The sequence below is a fragment of the Pseudophryne corroboree genome, chromosome 1 (genome assembly GCF_028390025.1).
Source record: "Pseudophryne corroboree isolate aPseCor3 chromosome 1, aPseCor3.hap2, whole genome shotgun sequence".
Taxonomy (NCBI): Eukaryota; Metazoa; Chordata; class Amphibia; order Anura; family Myobatrachidae; genus Pseudophryne; species Pseudophryne corroboree.
Window position 1 is genome coordinate 648,795,325 of NC_086444.1, and position 22,439 is coordinate 648,817,763.

Below are 22,439 nucleotides of genomic sequence, written 5' to 3' on the forward strand. Positions count from 1 at the left end.
GTGCATGTGTACTCTCTCATCCAGGGTTTGTCTCTCTACAGTAGAGACAAATAACTGTACAGGTCTACCTGGACAGCAGAAGTACACTTTCTTTTCTTAAGGAACAAGTACTCTCTCATTCAGCAGATTACTGCCATACTCCACAGGATATGCCTAATCTTGTTTGATCTTGGAGGCAAATCTTTGGTAGGCCTGGTTTGTACTTATTTGGGAGACTACCAAGGAATACCAGGTGCAGTAAACACACTTCCTGAACAGCAGAAGGAATAGTTCCTTTTTCTTCATATTTCTCTATCTATACCTATCAAAGATTTCATTTTGGTATTTGTAAACACAATAGGCAATTAGGTGCCAAAATCATGTTCACGCTATTAAAATAATTTTTTGTGTGGCAAATATAAGGAGGTGATAAATCAGTAAGAGCAGCTCAGGAACAAATGGGCATTAAAACTCTTGCATACTTGTTTCATTGGTCAATTTCTGCTTGAGATATTGGTGGTCATTCCGAGTTGTTCGCTCTGTATTTTTTTCTCGCAACGGAGCGATTAGTCGCTAATGCGCATGCGCAATGTCCGCAGTGCGACTGCGCCAAGTAAATTTGCTATGCAGTTAAGAATTTTACTCACGGCATTACGAGGTTTTTTCTTCGTTCTGGTGATCGGAGTGTGATTGACAGGAAGTGGGTGTTTCTGGGCGGAAACAGGCCATTTTATGGGTGTGTGCGAAAAAACGCTACCGTTTCTGGGAAAAACGCGGGAGTGGCTGGAGAAACGGAGGAGTGTCTGGGCGAACGCTGGGTGTGTTTGTGACGTCAAACCAGGAACGACAAGCACTGAACTGATCGCAGATGCCGAGTAAGTCTGGAGCTACTCAGAAACTGCTAAGAGGTGTGTGGTCGCAATTTAGAGAATCTTTCGTTCGCAATTTTAAGAAGCTAAGATTCACTCCCAGTAGGCGGCGGCTTAGCGTGTGTAAAGCTGCTAAAAGCAGCTTGCGTGCGAACTCGGAATGACCCCCATTATCTCTAGCAGAATAGTAGTCATTGAAAATTCTGCTGAATAAAGAGCCCTATGGTGACACCTCTGTCAAACATAAGAACAGATGGTGAGCAATCACCACACAAGGCAACAAAACAATATTTTATTAATTGTAATATATACAAAATAAGAGTCAACAGCATAAAGGCCACCATATAGGATACCACTATGTGAGTAGTAAGCCTGTCAAAATTATATGTATAAACGGACAGGCTTTTTCCCATCACATTATATAAAGTAATAATAATATACATTTTCACCAAGGTATTATTTACTGTCTATCATTATTTAGCTTATCGTTTGTCGCAATTATTTTAATAGGTTTTCAATGTAAAATGTTGTCTATTAATCTAGTCTTTCTTTAACTTTCACTGACTCTGGGAGCACCACCGACCGTGTATTAACACATAGGCCAGTATTTACTAAAAAATCGGGTTTGTCCGATTTGTGTTTTTTTTTCTAAGTCCCAATCCGGGAATTCACTAAGCACCAATCTCGGCAGTGTTTGTACTATTCGTAATGGTTTGAATGACAACGTTCATAAATACGAATGAATAGACCATCGGTCAAAAGCGGCTGTTATTACATAGAATACGGGAATTTACTATTCATTTGTATTTGGGTGTTAGTCTGAGTGCTCAAATGCGGTCGTATTTTTTTTCGATTCGTTAAAAAAAGCGGCAAAAAAAAAGACCTGCTTTTTTCAGTCGTGTTTACATGTGTTGCAAATAAAAAAATCACTCAAACCTGAATTAGGATGCCTATAAAAGGATGTTAGGCCCATTTCAATACACCTACACTCAGAAATGGCAGCAGGACTGTGGGCCAGTGATCTTTTGTGTGCTGTGGGATTCCTCAGACTCAGACATCAGCCTGTAAGTAACCAGGGCCAAGAAACTGAACATGGTCAGCAGGTTGTACAGGTTCCGCGGAGGCTGCGCAGGCCTCGTTTTTTTAGGGGGCGTTTAAACTTGAACGCATTGTCCGATGATAAGGTCATACAGATGTTCCGTCTAAATCGTAACAACATTTTCCGTCTGTACGACCTTGTCAAACTGGGCCTAGACCCTGAGACAGCACGCTCTCGCTCTGTCTCAGGCCTGCACAAACTCCTGGCTGTGTTGCACTTTATGGCTACTGGCAGCTTTCAGGCTGTTTCTGGGGATGTCATAGGAATCTCACAGCCCTAATTTTCCAGAATTTTAACCCAGGTGATGTATACCCAACTACCTCTTCTGTTTTGTGTTTGTTTTAATTTCTCGGTGGCCAGTTCTGTCCTAAAATCTCATGTTTATTGTTCTTTAAAATATACACACAGGTGTTGGCTGTTTTGCAGCCCCACATCGAGGCCTCAATCTGCTTCCCTACCCAGGAGTCTCAGTGGCATGCCGTCAGGGTAGATTTCTATGATCTGGCTGGCATGCCCAATGTGCTTGGAGCCATAGATTGCACACATATTCAGCTGAGACCACCTAGGGGCAGGCAGCACATATATACAAACCGCCATTTTGAACACTCCACAAATGTGCAGGTGGTTTGTGATGCAAATCTCAAAATAATGAGTGTTGTTGCTGGTTACCCTGGGGGCTGCCATGACTCCTTCATCCTCAGTCAGTCATCCCTCTTTGATAAGTTTGAGGATGGACAAATGCCAGATGGATGGCTGCTGGGTATGTAATTTGATATGTGTAGGCCTGCGTATACTTTGTCCAAAGACAGGTGCAGATGTACTAACCTGTAGAAGGCATAAGGAAGTGAGAAACCAGTGATATGTGCAAGGTGATAAAGGCACCAGCCAATCAGCTCCAATATGTAAATGAACATTTAGGAACAGATTGTCTGTTGCCTTTATTACCTTGCACATATCACTGGTTTTTCACTTCCTTATGCCTTCTACAGGTTAATACATCTGCTCCACAGTGTGTTACTTATGTGTTGCTGTATCTTAACATGAATCACCTTACTATATCTGTCTTTTAGGTGATGGAGGATATGGCTGTTTCTCTTGGCTTCTAACTCCATTGTCCCGACCTGATACCCCTGCTGAACACAATTACAATCATGCACATAAGTCCACGCAGAATGTGATAGAAAGATGTTTTGGTGTGCTGAAATCTAGGTTTCGGTGTCTGGATAAGTCTGGTGGCCTTTTGTTGTATAGTCCCTCCAAGGTGACTCAAATTGTGTTCTTCTGCTGCTTTCTTCATAACATGTGTTTGCAACAACATCTGCCACATGTTGAGGAGGAGGAGGAGGAGGAAGAAAGCAGCCAGCAAGCAGAGGAATTAGAGACATCTGGTGATACTTGGAGTACAGATGTAGGGAGGCAGGTTAGGCAAGAGATCATCAATCGCTATTTCTAAGGTAAGTTTGGTTTGCTTATTTCATTTGTTGTGTAATCATAAATAGATGTTTTGTTTTTTTTCTCCAAAACCATTACTCAGAATGTGTCTGTCTCCTTGACACATACAAACATACCCTCGCTTTATGAAAAACAAATGTTGCACGTGTCTTGTGTGTATTTTTAAACTCAAAACAACAGATTATGAGTGGCATGCATTAAGTCTGGAGAAGTGATCGTAAACTTGCAGTGCTAATTTCTTACAAGCCCACATAATCCATTTAGTATTTAACTTTATCATTGTGTGTGACGTCCTAATGCACAGGTTCACAAATTCGGCCCGCAGGACCACACACAGTGCATGTTTTTCACGTAACCCAGTAGAAGCACAGGTGTATGAATTTCTCACACACATATGTTAAAAGGTTCACAGGTGGAGCTAATTATGTCACTTGTGATTCTGTGAGGAGACCTGCAAAACATGCACTGTGTGTGTTTCTGAGGGCTAAGTTTGAAAACCTGTGTTCCCAAAAAACACTCCTCAACATATAATATGTGAGCCTTGAGGAATACATGTGTCCCTATGTGTGATGCACCATCATATTTAAGACACACAAACTTACTGTAATCAGGAATAATTTATTTCCTAATGTTTGATGCTGTAAACTTGATGATGTGTAAGTAAATACACAGTTTGCCACACATATACATTATTAAACACATTCTTTGATTTTTGTAGTAAAAGTACATATTTGTTTGTTTCAGCATCATGTGTAAAAACATTATTAATCATTTTTAACACACACAAACATGTCCCAATAATACTGACATTCATTTTGTCAATGTTTTTACAACAAAACAAAGCAAACATATTACAAGCTTTTTTCACAACTCAATTGTGTTTTTCTTGTAATGTTGTATAGAGAAGAAAGCTAAAATATGTATCAATAACATTGAAATTTGGATTGTCTGCAGGAAAAGAGAATGATTGGAATCTAGAAAGAGTAATGATTAGAAAAAAATCTAGTGGTCAGTTTACTTCCTGCTAAAGACATACTGGCTGGCTGACAATTATTGTGTCTGCATGAAAAGAGAATGACTGGAATCTAGAAAGAGAAATGATTAGAAAAAAATCAAGTGGTCAGTTTACTTCCTGCTAAAGACATACTGGCTGGCTGGCAATTATTGTGTCTGCAGGAAAAGAGAATGATTGGAATCTAGAAAGAGAAATGATTAGAAAAAAATCAAGTGGTCAGTTTACTTTCTGCTAACATGTATGTGTGGCTCCATCAACATTTCCCTCCTCCAATACCTTAAAAAAATGGTAAAGAATAAATGTGCGCACATTTTTGTTTGTTTGTACCACTTATAATTAATGATGTTGAAAAAAGTGTCAAGGAGTCAAGTGTCAATGTTCTATATTTTTGCCAAAAAATACACTTACTAACTATTTTGAGTTACTTATCACAAATGTCTAACTTGTTATTTTTTCAGGCTTTTTTGGGTGGCTGCTTGTCCTGCCCTTTGCCTTTAGCACTGTCATGTTGTGGTGCTCTGGTGGAGCGTCTTTGTGGTGATGAGCCTGGCGTGATATTTGGAGTAGTACCAGAACTGCTGCTTGTTTGCTGTTGGTGCATGCATCTGAGTGTTTCATTCAGGTTAGTGAGGGTGGCATTGAGTTCACGTGTAGCAGCATTTTGATTGTCTACTATTCGGAATAAACTTTCATTAATCTTTTGATTGTTTTGAAAAATGCTCATATAACTTTGCTGTTGTCTGTGCTGTTCTTCCATTATGCGCTGTAAGTTGCCCATGACCTGTGTAATGTCTGTACGCATGCGTTCCATGGTATTGCCTATTCTGGTTGTTTGTTCATTTTGTCTACTCAGATTTCTTGAGATTCTTCTGAGGTGAGATGGTAGGCTTGCAAACATTTGTGTCTGCTTACGCAGACAATCTTCATAAGTGGCCTGCTGTCTAGCCCAAATAGACCAAAACACCTGATCAGGGCCTTGTGTTCCTGGTGTTGTTGGGCTGTGTTGTGGTGGTGGTGTACTTTGCTGTGGTGGTGTACTCACAGGTGCTGGGAGGCTCATTCCTTGCATTAATGGCTGCATTTCTAAGATGTTTGTCTCCTCCATGTCACTGTGTTGCTGTTGTTGCGGAGGGATGCTGTTCCCAGGACTCGAAACTGAAATGTTAAACAAATCTCCGTTAGCTATCCATATGTTTCATAAATGTAAACAAATCACTACACATGGAACACATGTCATTCACTGTTGCTTACAACTATTCTGCCTAGCAACATCATCACTCATAGCTTAAATACATACATATGCCTGTTTGTGGCAAATGTGTCTGGTTACTTAATTGTGAAAGCAAACACTTTAGTTTTATTATAGCTCACACATACTCCACCATAAAAATACATTGGAATACATAATGTGTTACCTTTTAGCTTTGTTCAAACAAACATAGTAATGTTTTTAGATGTATTTTGCAATGTTACCTCAAACACACATGTTAAATTTTGAAAAACAACCTTACTTTTTGCATAAAAACCAACATGCTTTTTTGTTGCAGCATCATACACACAATGTCATACTGTATGGCTCAAGTGGACATACATATCTTTACTGAATGTGGGCAAGGCCATTTAGCTTGGATTCCATTTCTGCTTTTACTTACTGCGGTAAGTATTTAAGTTTTTGATGTGTTTTGACTTAATGCGGTTATGAAATTTTTGGATTACGTTCGGATTTGTTCACATTTTTTTCAGTTTGATACTCACAATCAAGATGAGGGGAGTGTGGATGACGTCTTGGAGGTGTGTCCAAAATTTGGAGTGGGGGTACAGAACATACGGACGATAATCTTCGTGGCGGGGTAGCCTGCTGTGTTTGGGCCGGGACATACGACCTTGCTTTCTTTTCGGCCACAGTTTTTTTGTGGTGATGTCTTTGCTGCTCCATACTTCTTTTGATGGACCTTTTAATGAAAGTGCAATTTTGTTATGGCCATTCCTTTACAAGCATACCCTTGTATAATTGGGAAAGAACTGCCCAATAAACCGCCCTTTATTTACAGAAGAGCTCCAAACCTTAAAAACAAATTAGTACGAAGTAGTGTTGAGGAGGAAAAACGTACTAGTTTGAGAATACAAGGGTTTTATCGATGCGGATTGTGTTTAATGTGTAGAACCACAACTAAAAATAACTCTTCAAAAATTAAAGATTTTGTTATAAATGGGAGAACATACCCCATAAGGGCTTTTATCACATGCTGTTCGAAAAATGTGGTCTATGCTATACAATGTACGTGTAATTTGGTATATGTGGGAAAAACCACAAGAAACTTAAAAACCAGATTAGCGGAACATGTATACAATATAAAAAAGGGATTAGAATCGCATATGTTGTCGGCCCACTTTAAAGAAAAACACCATTCAAAGGAATGCTTTATAAAATCTTTTTGGGGCATACAAGTCATACCACCTCATTTGAAAACAGGAGATATAGATCTTAGGCTTTCTAGGGCAGAAATGAAATGGATCTATCAGTTAAAAACCCTTGTCCCCCGAGGTCTGAATGGGGATTTTGAGTTGAAACATTTTTTATAATTTTTTTTTCTTCCTTTTTGGTCTAAAAAATCCTTTTAATATCTTTTTAAAATCATTTTTTGTGTACTAATTGTTGTTATTTATTTTGGTATTCTTAAGGTCACCCTCTCCCTAGGAAAATGGATTCCGTTTGCGTTTCAATATCAACCAAGTGTTACCATGGAAAAGTGTTTAAACTGATCTTATTTCCGGGATTTTGAAACGCATATGTGAGCGCACGGAGTACTACTGTAAAGTGACGGCATTGGAATCTATCAGGGCCGCGAGTGGAATGCGGTGAAATGCACGCTCGTCACCTCCGGTAATACCGGAAGTGACGTATCGCTACTCTCGTATCGGGAGTTTCCTTTGTCGGGTTATTATGATTGGCTCATTTAAATTTTGGCGCCCATTTGTCACTCGGGAGGGGGTGGATCTAAAGGTGTGTCCCATTAAGACTGGGGTATAAATATCTGAACTGTGCTGCCAACCACCATGCTTCTGATGAAGGACTTTTTATAGTCCGATACGCGTTAAGCAGGTGGACGTTTTTGGACATTTCCATTCATTGTGACGGTGAAAGAACTGCTTCTCTTCGGCGATGTGGTCCGGCTGGCTCGGATTTCATCTACCGTGAGAATCAACCTTTCCCTGGGGAGTTTATTATATGTTTTTGTGGATTTTTAATCTTGTAAGTGTAACCTTGAATAAATCAGATTGGTTTTAAAAAAAACGGTGTTGCACTAAATCCCTTTCTCCCTTTGCCTTTTGAGTCACATATTGGATGAAGGAAGTGTAAAGGAGTACCATTCAATTGTGGAGGATGATGAGCATTTATAATATTGATTAAATGTGAGTGCAACAGTATACGTTTCTAAGGAGTGCCATTCTTTTATGTAAAAATAGTGTTGCACTAAGGATATTACTTTTCTGTCCGAGGTATAATTCCTACCGGAGTGGATCGTCAAAATAGAAAACCACAAAGGTTGAAGAAATTCATTGAGGACATTATACAGGAAAGACGTTTGTTTATCGTTGTTTGTAATTCACTTTTGCGCCACTGGGTTTCTCTCTTTTTTTGTATTCTATAAGCATACCCTATACTACAATGGACACTTTACCTGCTTCCGCAGCGTCATCATCATCATCAGATGTGATAGGAGTTACTGGCCGACGAGTAGTGCTGCTTTTTTCTAACACTGTATAAAAGAAATTTTTAAATTTTTAGCATGCTATTGTGTATCCATCCACCCATTATGCTTATAAACATTTATTCTTTACGAAATGCTTGGTTTTTATTTATAAAAAACATAAGGGCCGGAAATAAAAAAAAACAAAAAAAAAAAACATTGACCAAAACACATATGCACTATGGCAACATCAACACAGGAAAACATGTCCAGGACACAGACATAGGCCACAAGTTAAAGAAAAAAAAAAACACATCTTCATTTTGTATTGAAAGGATAAATATTACAGATGCAATATATAAATTGCTCTGTGATGTGGCACTCCAAAGACACATTACCACTATATGTGCCAAAACAAAATGTAGCAATTTTTCCCAAAAATTACACTGCAGTGTGGTGTCACGGTACAAATACAAGCAAAAAAACCCAAAAAATAAAAAGTGTTAATTTAAATTAAAAATTAACATTATCTAATAATGACACTATACATGTAAGTGGTTTCAAAACCACTTTCCAGTACTCCAGCCTCTAACATGACAACCACTGTTTTTTAAACATTTCACATGGATCACTTAAATATAAAACATAGTCACAATTTTTTAAAAACAAACGGCCAAAAGGAAAACATTATTGCAGGACAATTCAGAGACACACCAAGTCCAAACTACACTTGCAAAATATCTGTCAGAAAAACACATGACATACAATAAAGTAAGATGTTACATTGGCTATTGTATAAAACATTACACAAAACAATGTATTTTCTGACACACACTTGAAGATGGGAGTAATATGCAATGTCACATGACACACATTTAAAAAAAAACCCCCATAGAATGTAAATGCAAATACACATGCTCACCATTCTTCCTGGGCCGATCTGAATCCCGGACATGGGTTGCAAAGACAACTTCTGGAGGGATTACACTCCGCATGGGCTCCTCATACTCCAGATAACTTGCAATATAGGGCTGCCCACCACCGGTTTTCCGAGCCGACTTGGCCTCCTTGGCCATTTTGGACTTGACACGTCGCTTTATGTCATAGTACCGTTTGCGGCACGTGTCCTCCGTCCGCTTGACCACCCCCTCACTATTGACAGCAGCAACAACTTTCGCCCACAACACAGTCTTCCTCCGTGTTGGCACCTTGGCGGACTCAGGGCCAAATAGCTGCCTCTGATACTTCATCAGCTCACGCACCAATGCCACATTTTCTGCAAAACTAAACTTTACATTCCGCCCAGTCTTAGTAGTGGTGCGTGGCTGCGGAGCACTCTGACTGTCACTATCACTTGAGGCTGCTGCAGCAACCTCACCCACCTCCTCCACCTCACTAACCCTCACCTACTCCACCTGACCAACCTCCTCCCCCTCACTCACACCCTCCACCTCTGAGTCACACATAATTGTGTGTGTAAACAGTTAACACAGGGAAAAAAATACAAACAACACTCCTCCACTACCACTACACAACTCACACACACACACACACACACACACACACACACACACAAACAAACACTGACAAGGGACTATAAAGAAAAATAACTTGGACTAAAAATGAGACAAAACCACAAAATACAAGACAACAAGAATGACAAGACGACTTTCAAACACAATACCACACTCAGAAATCGCTACCAACACTCCTCACCAAACCACAAATTCACCTACCTCCACAGCACAACCTCCCTCCTCCTCACCACTAACTAAACCCACGAGGTGCGGACGGTTTGGGGCGTATTTATATGGTTGCGCACAGACACTCCTACCATCTGAAACACAACCAATCCCGAACGGGGATGAAAATCGAAACAAAGTGAAAATGCGGCCGCGGGAAAAAAAAACCCTGCCGCGTTTAACTTAGGAAAAAAAACAGCAAATACAACAAAAACACGTACGCAAACGACAATGACGGCCGTAAATGTGCCAAAAAAAACACGACTGGCATCGACATCGGAAAACACGACAACCATAAAGTCGACTGCTTCGTAACTTTGCGTATATGGATTCAAAAAGTTGCATGAAAATGCACCCGATACAAAACGAGTTTAAACACTACACAAACCGACTCAAACACGAATATTAGTAAATACTGGCCATAATGTATAATTATTTAATTGTCAGTTTCGGACAGAAATCCTCGAAGAGGTTTTGTCTGTAATACCTAACCAGTGCAGAACAACCCCATTTGTACTAATACATTAGAGACTGTACAAAGAAGGGCAACTAATATGGTGCATGGCCTACATCACAAAACATACCCAGAAAAACTAAAAAATCTCAAAATGTATAGTTTGGAGCAGAGAAGGGAAAGGGGGACATGACAGAAACTTTAAAATATATCAAGGGTTTTAACAAAGTCCAGGAAGGAAACACTCTTCAAATGAAGAGAAGTATTAGAACACGAGGACATGCACTGGAACTGGAGGGAGGTAGGTTCAGGGAAACTTTGAGGAAAAATTACTTCACAGAAAGATTAGTGAACAAGTGGAATAGCCTCCCATCAGAGGTAGCAGAGGCGAAGACAGTACAGCAATTTAAACATGCATGGGATAGACATAAGGATATCCTTACAAAGAAATAAGGATCAAATAAGGGGGCAGATGTATTAACCTGGAGAAGGCATACGGAAGTGATAAACCAGTGATATGTGCAAGGTGATAAACACACCAGCCAATCAGATTCTAACTGTTAATTTACATATAGGAGCTGATTGGCAGGTGCCTTTTTCACCTTGCACATATCACTGGTTTATCACTTCCTTATGCCTACTCCGGGTTAATACATCTGCCCCCAGGTTTGGAGTAAAAATATGGTAAAAAAAGGGGCCAGACTAGATGGGCCAAGTGGTTCTTATCTGCCGTCAAATTCTATGTCTCTTTGTCACAGTGCAGGAGCCGGAGATCAGAAGACTGGAGCCAGAGAAGAGCACTGGGGTCTGTAAGTATATTTAAAAAAAAGAAAAAAAGTGTGTGTGTGTATGTATATATATATATATATATATATATACACATACGTACATACATACAGTGGGGCAAAAAAGTATTTGGACAGCCACCGATTGTGCAAGCTGACCCACTTAAAAAGATGAGAGGTCTGTAATTTCCATCATAGGTACACTTCAACTGTGAGAAGCAGTATCTAAAAAAAAAAAAAAAACCAGGAAATCACATTGTATGATTTTTAAACAATTTACGTGTATATTCATGTGGAAAATAAATATTTGGACACATTATCAAGCAGCAAGATTTCTGGCTCTCGCAGATCTGTTACTTCTTCTTTAAGAAGCTCTTCTATCCCCCACTCGTTACCTGTATTAATGGCACCTGTTTGAACTGGTTATCTGTATAAAAAACACCTGTCCACACCCTCAAACAGTCAGACTGCTACCTCTCCACCATGGCCAAGACCAGAGAGCTGTCTAAGGACACCAGGGACAAAATTGTAGAGCTCCACAAGGCTGGGATGAGCTATTTGACAATAGGCAAGCAGCTTGGTGAGAAGAGATCAACTGTTGGCGTAATTATTAAAAAATGGAAGAAATACAAGATCACTGACAGTCTCCCTTGACCTGGGGTTCCATGCAAGATCTCACCTTATGGGGTATCAATGATCTTGAGAACGGTGAGGAATCAGCCCAGAACTACATGGAGGAAGGGGGGGGGGGGGGGGGGTATCCTGGTCAATGACCTCAAGAGAGCTGGGACCACAGTCACAAAGGTTACCATTGGTAATACACTACGTCGTCATGGATTGAAATCCTGCAGTGCCCGAAAGGTCCCCCTGCTTAAGCCAGCACATGTTCAGGCCCATGTAAAGTTTGCCAGTGACCATCTGGGTGATCCAGAGGAGGATTGGGAGAATGTAATGTGGTCAGATGAGAGCAAAATCAAACTTTTTGGTATAAACTCCACTCGCCATGTTTGGAGGGAGAAGAATGATGAATGGCATCCCAAGAACACCATACCCACTGTGAAGCATGGTGTGGAAACATCATGCTTTGGGGCTGCTTTTCTGCAAAGGGGACAGGACGACTGATCCGTATTAAGGAGAAGATGAATGGGGCCATGTATCATGAGATTTTGGGTAAAAACCTCCTTCCCTCAGTAAGACATTGAAGATGGAACGTGGCTGGGTCTTCCAGCATGACAATGACACCAAAGACACCACCCGGGCAACTAAGGAGTGGCTCCGTAAGAAGCATTTCAAGGTCCTGGAGTGGCCTAGCCAGTCTCCAGACCTCAACCCAATAGAAAATCTGTGGAGGGAGTTGAAAGTCCGTGTTGCCCGGTGACAGCCCCAAATCATGACAGATCTAGAGAAGATCTGCATGGAAGAGTGGGCCACAATACCTGCTACAGTGTGTGCAAACCTGGTCAAGTACTACAGGAAACGTTTGAACTCTGTAATTGCCAACCAAGGTTATATTACAAGGTATTGAGTTAAACTTTTTGATTGTCCAAATATTTATTTTCCGCAAGAATATAAAAATAAATTGTTTAAAAATCATACAATGTGATTTCCTAGTTTTTTCTTTCAGATTCTGTCTCTCACAGTTGAAGTGTACCTATGATGGAAATTAAAGACCTCTCTCATTTTTTAAGTTGGTCAACTTGCACAATCGGTGGCTGTCCAAATACTTTTTTGCCCCACTATATATATAAATATATATATATATATATATATATATATATATATATATATATATATATATATATATATATATAGAGAGAGAGAGAGAGAGAGAATGAGAGAGAGAGAGATACACATATATATATATATATATATATATATATATATATTGTGACAAGAACACTGGGATAGTGTTTGAGGGCAGGTATATTTGTCCCAGGTTCTTGTCTTACATGTTTTAGAAAATGTTAACTTCTAGGAAAAATGCTTTTTGTTTTGTCTGAACCTTTTCAGTTTGCTGTAAAAGCTGGGTAAAGGCTCTGAGAGAGAGATAAGGCGAGTTCTAGACATTGGGCCCAGTTCGGGTCTTTGGCCTCACAGAGGGCTAATCAGGGTTTCAGCTGTGTAAGAGTGATATAGTGCTTCTAACCTGATTAGTATGGGCAGACTGCCTGGGAAGGCTGCAGGATCTGTGTGTGAGAGACACGCTTTCTGATGCAAGTAAGCTATACAGTATGTACTGAAGAACTCTGTGTTTTGTTTAGTGACAGTTAGGAACATCTTATGTTTAGTTAGTGCCGGACAGGCAAGGTATTTTTATTTTGGGGTTTGTTTTATTTTCTGTTTCAATAAAACTGGCCGGGGTCAGTTGTACCAGAAACTGGACTTGTGTTGTTCCTCAGCTGCTGCGTGCTGCCATATTCCCCAGGAAAAGGCACCTTGCACCCCTACAGTGTTACAACTTGGTGGAGAATGCGAGCAGGCCATTCTGCGCATAAGTGAAAGCAGCAGCTTTGTGAGGTCTGCAGAAAACGGTGGTTTATGCAGATACAGCCCAGTGTGAAGTTACTGAGACTCACCCCTGAGGGTTTGATATATGTCCTGGGTGAAAGCAGCTGCAAAGCCGCCTGAAAAATCTGTTGACATGGAGGATCTGCTTAAAGCCTTGCTGCAAGCTACAGCGGCTCAGCAGGAGGCCAACCGACAGCAGCAGGTGGCAATGGAGGAAAATAGGAGACAACAGCAGGTGGCAATGGAGGAAAATTGGAGACTACAGCAGGAGGCCAACAGACAGCAGCAGGTGGCAATGGAGGAAAATAAGAGACAACAGCAGGCAGTTGTTGATGAACTTTACAGGCAACAGCGTCAGGATAGAGAGGCCTTAGCAGAAGTGGTGCAGAGACTTGCAGCTCGGGTTGGAGATGTGGCCGTCAGTGCTCCAACCAGCTCTAGTTCTATACGAGCCAGTCACTTCCTGCAGAAAATGACAGAGGCTGATGATGTGGAGGCCTATCTGACCACGTTTGAAAGGACTGCCGAGCGTGAGAACTGGCCGAAAGCACAGTGGGCCAGTCTGCTGGCACCTTTCCTGTCAGGTGAGCCCCAAAAAGCTTACTTTGATTTAAGCCCTGCTGAGGCTCGGGACTATGATAAACTAAAGACTGAGATCCTGACCCGCCTGGGAGTCACGCTGTCAGTACGAGCACAACGGGTGCACCGTTGGCTGTACGCCATGGAGAAGCCTCCGCGCTCCCAGATGCACGACCTTATTCAGCTAACAAAAAAATGGCTGCAGCCAGAGACATTAACTGGTCCCCAGATGGTGGAAAGAGTCGTCATGGACCGCTACTTGAGATCTTTGCCCATGGTCCTGCGCAAGTGGGTGAGCCATGGAAACCCGGGTACTGCTGACCAATTAGTGGACATGGTAGAGAGGTATTTGGCAGCAGAGGAACTACTGATGACCACCCAGCAACCCATAGATCCTCGACAGCGCCCTTCAGTAAAGACTGGTAAGACTGTTCCGTGGGAAAACGTTGCTGGGCGGTTAAGAGAACGCAAGGCTGGAGAGACTGTAAACACTGGCCCTGGAAACAGGCCAATGGGGCTAGAACGGTCTATGCTGCCCAAATGGGTTGATAATCGTGTGGTTAAATGTTTTAGGTGTGGTATGCCAGGTCATGTTATTGCCAATTGCCCAGTCACGCAAGAACCCATGCAATGTGATGCTGCCTTTGAATGTCGCAGAATGTCTTTCTTTGCTAGGTTAGCCTGTACTGTGGTACCTTCACCTGAGCTGGAAAAACAAATGTGTGATGTGTTCTTAGAAGGTAACCGGGTAGAGGCCTTGCTAGATTCAGGAAGTTTAGTTACCCTCGTGAAAGCTGGGTTAGTGAACCCCTTAAAGGTCCAGCAAATACCTATTGGGGTAACTTGCATACATGGGGATACCCAATATTATGCCACTGCTGAGGTGAATATAGAAACTTGTTGTGGGTCAGCAATGGTTAAAGTGGGACTGGTCCCTACCTTGGTGCATGAGGCCATAATAGGGAGGGATTTTCCTCATTTTTGGAAACTGTGGGAATCACGGTTATCAACAGATGTGAGAAGTAAAAAGCCAGTTGATAATACCGGTGATTTTATGGATGTACGTGGGTCTTCGGAACTTTCTGGCCCTTTGCCTTTTGCTAGTTTGGCTGGGGAAGTGACAGATGGGGAGTCCAGTGAGGACCCTCTTGCCGGGAACAGAGACATAGTAGTTAGAACTGAAAGCGTGCCTGACCTGGAGGTAAAGAAGGATCTGTTTGCGTCTGAACAGTTAAAGGATCCTACCTTAATAAAGGCTAGAGAGAATGTTAAAATTGTTAATGGGGAACCTGTGGTACCAGGTGACAGGGTTACGTATCCCCACATGGCCATCTGTAATGAGCTCTTGTACCACATTGTCAAAAGGGGTGAGGATGTGGTGGAACAGCTGGTAGTTCCCCAGCCTTATCGGAGAACGGTACTAGATTTAGCTCATAGTCACGTTACCGCAGGACATTTAGGGGCAGAAAAAACCACTGAAAGAGTTTTACAAAGGTTCTTTTGGCCAGGGGTTTATAAAGAAGTGTCTGAATATTGTTCTTCCTGTCCTGAATGCCAGTATCATGCCCCTAGACCCCATTTCAGGAGCCCACTAGTTCCCATGCCTATTATAGAGGTCCCGTTTGACAGAATAGCCATGGATCTCGTGGGGCCCTTGTTAAAGTCTGCTCGGGGCCATCAGTATATCCTGGTAATTATGGACTATGCCACTCGATATCCTGAGGCTGTCCCTTTACGCACTATCACAACCAAGGCGATAGCTAGGGAGCTGGTGCAGGTATTTAGTAGAGTGGGAATACCAAAAGAAATTTTGACTGACCAAGGTACTCCATTTATGTCAAGGATCATGAAAGAATTGTGCAAGTTATTTAAGGTCACTCACCTCAGGACGTCCATCTACCATCCCCAAACTGACGGGTTGGTGGAAAGGTTTAATAAAACATTAAAAAGTATGTTAAAAAAGGTTGTTGAGAGAGATGGGAAAAACTGGGATTGTTTGTTGCCCTACTTGTTAATGGCCATCAGAGAAGTTCCTCAGTCCTCTACGGGGTTTTCTCCATTTGATTTGTTGTATGGTAGACACCCCAGAGGGCTGTTGGATGTTGCCAAAGAGACGTGGGAAGGACAGCCCACTCCTTATAGAAGCGTTATTGAGCATGTAACACAAATGCAGGATAGGATTGCAGCCGTGGTACCTGTTGTCAGAGAGCACATGGAACAGGCCCAAAGTGCTCAACAGAGGGTCTATAACCGGAGTGCCAAGATACGGGAATTTGCTCCTGGAGATAGAGTTCTTGTTTTGGTACCCACTGTGGAAAGCAAATTCCTAGCTAAATGGCAGGGTCCATTTGAGATTAGGGAAAAAGTGAATGAGGTTAATTACAAAGTATACCAGCCGGGAAAGAGAAAACCCGAACAGATCTACCATGTTAACTTAATCAAACCCTGGAAAGATAGGTTGTCTCTGTCAGCGGAGCCTTGCCCTTCGGTGTCTTCACCCCGGTTGCTTCCCGCAGTGAAGGTGTCAGAGACATTATCAGCTGATCAGAACAATCAGGTTAAAGAATTTCTCATCCAAAATAGGGAGGTATTTTCAGAGCTGCCTGGCCGAACGACCATAATAAAACATGACATTGTCACAGAACCAGGGGTCAGGGTTCATTTAAAGCCATATAGGATTCCTGAAGCTCAGCGAGCAGCTATTTCTAAGGAAGTTAAAACCATGTTAGAACTTGGAGTCATAGAGGAGTCTAACAGTGAGTGGTCCAGTCCCATAGTGCTCATCCCGAAGCCCGACGGTAGCATACGCTTCTGTAATGACTTTCGTAAGTTAAATGAGGTGTCCAAGTTTGACGCATACCCCATGCCCCGTGTGGATGAGCTTGTAGAAAGGCTGGGAACAGCCAGGTTTCTCACCACATTGGACCTGACCAAAGGTTACTGGCAAATACCTTTATCTGATAGCGCCAAAGAAAAAACAGCCTTTTCGGTTCCGGAGGGGCTGTACCAGTATAAGATGTTACCCTTTGGGTTGCATGGGGCTCCAGCAACCTTTCAACGGGCGATGGATAAAATTTTGAGGCCCCATAGAAAATATGCAGCTGCCTATTTGGATGATGTGGTAATTCACAGTACAGACTGGGGGTCACATTTGGTTAAAGTACAAGCAGTACTGGACTCAATCAGAGAGGCAGGGTTAACTACTAACCCAAAGAAGTGCTGCCTCGCAATGGAGGAGGTCAAATACTTGGGCTTCACCATAGGCAGAGGTCTGATTAGGCCCCAATTGAATAAAGTTGATGCTATTCAAAACTGGCCTCGTCCAGTGAATAAAAAACAGGTAAGGGCTTTTTTGGGAATTACTGGGTACTATAGACGGTTTATTCCTAATTTTGCGACAACAGCGGTGCCGTTGTCAGACCTTACCAAAGGGAAGCAGTCAAATGTGGTGAAATGGAACCCTGATGCAGAAAAGGCGTTCCAAGCGTTAAAAGTGGCTTTGTGTTCACAACCGGTGTTGATAACACCAGATTTTTCAAAAGAATTTGTGGTACAGACAGATGCCTCAGAGGTTGGGATAGGTGCTGTGCTGTCCCAAACCAGAGATGGGGACGAACACCCTATCATTTATTTGAGTAGGAAACTCAATGAGCATGAAAAAAGGTATGCCATTGTGGAAAAGGAGGCTTTGGCCATTAAGTGGGCACTAGATACCTTGAGATATTACCTCTTGGGTAGACAATTCAGACTAGTGACAGACCATGCCCCTTTAAAATGGATGTATGTAAATAGAGGCAAGAATGCTCGTGTAACTAGATGGTTTCTAGCGTTGCAGGACTTTAAGTTTACGGTCGAACATAGACCGGGAACACAATTGGCCAACGCAGATGCATTGTCTCGCATCTTCTGTTTGGGGGCTACAAGTGTTCCGGCCCCTAGGTCGGAACAGGGGAGGGGGATATGTGACAAGAACACTGGGATAGTGTTTGAGGGCAGGTATATTTGTCCCAGGTTCTTGTCTTACATGTTTTAGAAAATGTTAACTTCTAGGAAAAATGCTTTTTGTTTTGTCTGAACCTTTTCAGTTTGCTGTAAAAGCTGGGTAAAGGCTCTGAGAGAGAGATAAGGCGAGTTCTAGACATTGGGCCCAGTTCGGGTCTTTGGCCTCACAGAGGGCTAATCAGGGTTTCAGCTGTGTAAGAGTGATATAGTGCTTCTAACCTGATTAGTATGGGCAGACTGCCTGGGAAGGCTGCAGGATCTGTGTGTGAGAGACACGCTTTCTGATGCAAGTAAGCTATACAGTATGTACTGAAGAACTCTGTGTTTTGTTTAGTGACAGTTAGGAACATCTTATGTTTAGTTAGTGCCGGACAGGCAAGGTATTTTTATTTTGGGGTTTGTTTTATTTTCTGTTTCAATAAAACTGGCCGGGGTCAGTTGTACCAGAAACTGGACTTGTGTTGTTCCTCAGCTGCTGCGTGCTGCCATATTCCCCAGGAAAAGGCACCTTGCACCCCTACAGTGTTACAACATATATATATATATATATATATATATATATATATATATACACAGACAGACACACACACACATTTTTTTACACAGTGATCAGCTTGTGTGTCCTAAGGGCAAAAAAAAGCTGAGCAGGAGGAAGCATATCGCAGTGAGCCCTCTGATAACGCTGTCTCAGCATATCGTTATTATCACAGGGCTCACTGCTGTATTTTTTTTACACTTTTTTTTTTTTTTTATTAAATTTGGCCAGATCATATTTCCTATTATAAGTATGGGGAATGCGATATTTTTACTAAAAAGAATTAAAGGGTTTGTAGCAGTTTTTTTTTATTTATTTTTTACGAAAACTGCTCCAAACGCTCTTTAATACATTCAGGTGATACAAAATACAGTATGTTCATGCTTTCTGTAGTTTTTGAAAATCTAAACCTCTGTATTATGTCCATTCTATTGGTTAAGCACCTTGAGTCCTGTTGGAGACAAGTACTTTCTAAATAAAATTATTATTATTATTTATATGAAACTTTGTGTCATTATCATTTATGGCATGGGTTTTCAACCTGTGGCCCTCCAGCTGCTGTGAAACTACACATCCCAGCATGCCCTGCCACAGGTTTGCTACTAAGGTATGCTAAAACTGAGGCAGGGCATGCTGGGATGTGTAGTTCCACAACAGTTGGAGGCCCGCAGGTTGAACTCCAACACTCCATATGGCTAATTTCAAGAGTTTTTAACGGTTTATATTGTCTTTTTAATTATCTTATTAACTATTTGAAATAATATTGATTAGTTGTAATTATGTCTAGATACTGGCATAAAGAGTCTGAGGAAGCGGGCTGTGTACCCATGAAACACATCACAAGTTTATATGAATTCATTCCATGTTCTACAGATGAATTTTCCATTGTTTGTGAGACTGGATTCATGATGAATTTCTAATAAACCTAGAAGCCAATTTCAAATAAATGACACTGACTCTTCAATTAATAGAACCTGCGCCGAAAGGTACATTCACAAAAATAGTGGGATGGGGCCGTGGCTAAACATCCCAACCCCCACTTTCTTCACTTCAGAGGTGTGGGAGATACGGGCTGCCCAGTGGTGCAAGCAGAAATATTTTCTTAGTGGTACTGAGTGCTGAAAAATGGGTGTGGTTATGTGTTGTGAGGGGGGGGTGGCCACTTGCTGCTAGCGGCGTGGCCACACGACAGCCCCTTTTTGACGGGGGATCTGGAGTCAAGGCTAAAAATATATAGTAATGCCACCAGTGTAATAGAAATATATAGTGATACCTCCAGTGTAATAGAAATATATAGTAATGCCCCCAATTTAATAACAATATATAGTAATACCTCCATTATAACAGGAAAATACAGCCACTGTCGCACTCCCAGTAACCCTGACACAGTGGGAGTAGCTACCAAGCACCATGGTCTTGTTGCTTTGTGGCACATTATAATTGTAGTACGTAATGGCAAAGTGTGTGGCAGGTGGTACTGTGTACCCGCTGCCAAATTCTTAAGGGTACTCCGTACGCGAGCGTACCCGCATACATGCACCACTGGGGCTGCCTCCAGAGACTGCTGTGACTGCAGTGCCAGCTTCTACACGGTGACAGGAGCCAGGTTGCTGCACGTAATGCTATTGTTCAGCACCCGGCTCCTGTCACTTAGCAGGAGCCGGAACTTTGGTGTCATCCCTCGGAGCGTGACACCCGAGTAATGGCTGCACCCCCTTTGTGGCTCGAGGTGGTTTGAGGCTGATAGGGACTGCTGTTTGCAGGGAATAATCAATAGAGAGGAAAATAAAGTAATATCCCAAGGGCCAGGTTGCCATGCGCCCTAGGTTATACAGAGAGGGAGGAAGCATATTTTCTTCAGCCCCAGCAGAGAATCATGGGTGCTTCTGTATTGCATTAGCTATTTCAAGCACAGGAGTGCATGTGGTGAGTGTCTGTCCTGGCCTGCGCTGACTGTTGTCTCCAAACTCTGGCTGCACAGAGTTCTTTTATAAGAGAAAAATACTTAGTGGGATGGGGCCGTGGCTAAGCGTTCCAACACCCACATGGCCAGGGATTTCGACTTTGGATGGGGTAGTGATGTGGCCACAGGACGGGGGGGGGGGGGGGTTGTTTGCCCTGGGGTGGCTGCAGAGGGGTGGTTTACCTGGGGATACCCCCTTAGACGTGTGGCTGTGGGGGTTGGTTGCCCAGGGGGGTTAGCCAGGGGCAAACGCAGGATTTTGAGGGTGAATTTCCGTATAAATATCTATCGATCTATCTATCTATCTATCTATCTATATATACACACACACACACTGCTCAAAAAAAATAAAGGGAACACTAAAATAACACATCCTAGATCTGAATGAATGAAATATTCTTATTAAATGCTTTGTTCTTTACATAGTTGAATGTGCTGACAACAAAATCACACAAAAATTATCAATGGAAATCAAATCTATTAACCCATGGAGGTCTGGATTTGGAGTCACACTCAAAATTAAAGTGGGAAAACACACTACAGGCTGATCCAACGTTGATGTAATGTCCTTAAACAAGTCAAAATGAGGCTCAGTAGTGTGTGTGGCCTCCACGTGCCTGTATGACCTCCCTACAACGCCTGGGCATGCTCCTGATGAGGTGGCGGATGGACTCCTGAGGGATCTCCTCCCAGACCTGGACTAAAGCATCCGCCAACTCCTGGACAGTCTGTGGTGCAACGTGGCGTTGGTGGATGGAGCGAGACATGATGTCCCAGATGTGCTCAATTGGATTCAGGTCTGGGGAACGGGCGGGCCAGTCCATAACATCAATGCCTTCGTCTTGCAGGAACTGCTGACACACTCCAGCCACATGAGGTCTAGCATTGTCTTACATTAGGAGGAACCCAGGGCCAACCGCACCAGCATATGGTCTCACAAGGGGTCTGAGGATCTCATTTCGGTACATAATGGCAGTCAGGCTACCTCTGGGGAGCACATGGAGGGCTGTGCGGCCCCCCAAAGAAATGCCACCCCACACCATTACTGACCCACTGCCAAACTGGTCATGCTGGAGGATGTTGCAGGCAGCAGAACGTTCTCCTTGGCGTCTCCAGACTCTGTCACGTCTGTCACATGTGCTCATTGAGAACCTGCTTTCATCTGTGAAGAGCACAGGGCGCCAGTGGCGAATTTGCCAATCTTGGTGTTCTCTGGCAAATGCCAAACATCCTGCACTGTGTTGGGCTGTAAGCACAACCCCCACCTGTGGACGTCATGCCCTCATACCACCCTCATGGAGTCTGTTTCTGATCGTTTGAGTAGACACATGCACATTTGTGGCTTGCTGGAGGTCATTTTGCAGGGCTCTGGCAGTGCTCCTCCTGTTCCTCCTTGCACAAAGGCGGAGGTAGAGGTCCTGCTGCTGGGTTGTTGCCCTCCTACGGCCTCCTCCACGTCTCCTGATGTACTGGCCTGTCTCCTGGTAGCGCCTCCATGCTCTGCACACTACGCTGACAGACACAGCAAACCTTCTTGCCACAGCTCGCATTGATGTGCCATCCTGGATGAGCTGCACTACCTGAGCCACTTGTGTGGGTTGTAGGGAGGTCATACAGGCACGTGGAGGCCACACACACTACTGAGCATCATTTTGACTTGTTTTAAGGACATTACATCAAAGTTGGATCAGCCTGTAGTGTGTTTTTCCACTTTAATTTTGAGTGTGACTCCAAATCCAGACCTCCATGGGTTAATAAATTTGAT

At 42.6% G+C, this 22,439-nt stretch overlaps 1 protein-coding gene across 1 annotated transcript in view; it reads right to left on the reverse strand.

Moving 5' to 3' along the window:
- Window positions 1-4,001: 4,001 nt before the first annotated feature.
- LOC134905486 (uncharacterized) overlaps window positions 4,002-22,439 on the reverse strand; it is a 42,732-nt gene continuing 24,294 nt past the window's right edge. The window contains exons 2-4 of the mRNA XM_063914634.1: window positions 8,098-8,175; window positions 6,170-6,366; window positions 4,002-5,569 (exon numbers count right to left, since the gene is read on the reverse strand). Coding sequence (XP_063770704.1) covers window positions 4,869-5,569; window positions 6,170-6,350 — 882 coding nt within the window. The 5' untranslated portion in view covers window positions 6,351-6,366; window positions 8,098-8,175 and the 3' untranslated portion in view covers window positions 4,002-4,868. The remainder of the gene's footprint in view (window positions 5,570-6,169; window positions 6,367-8,097; window positions 8,176-22,439) is intronic.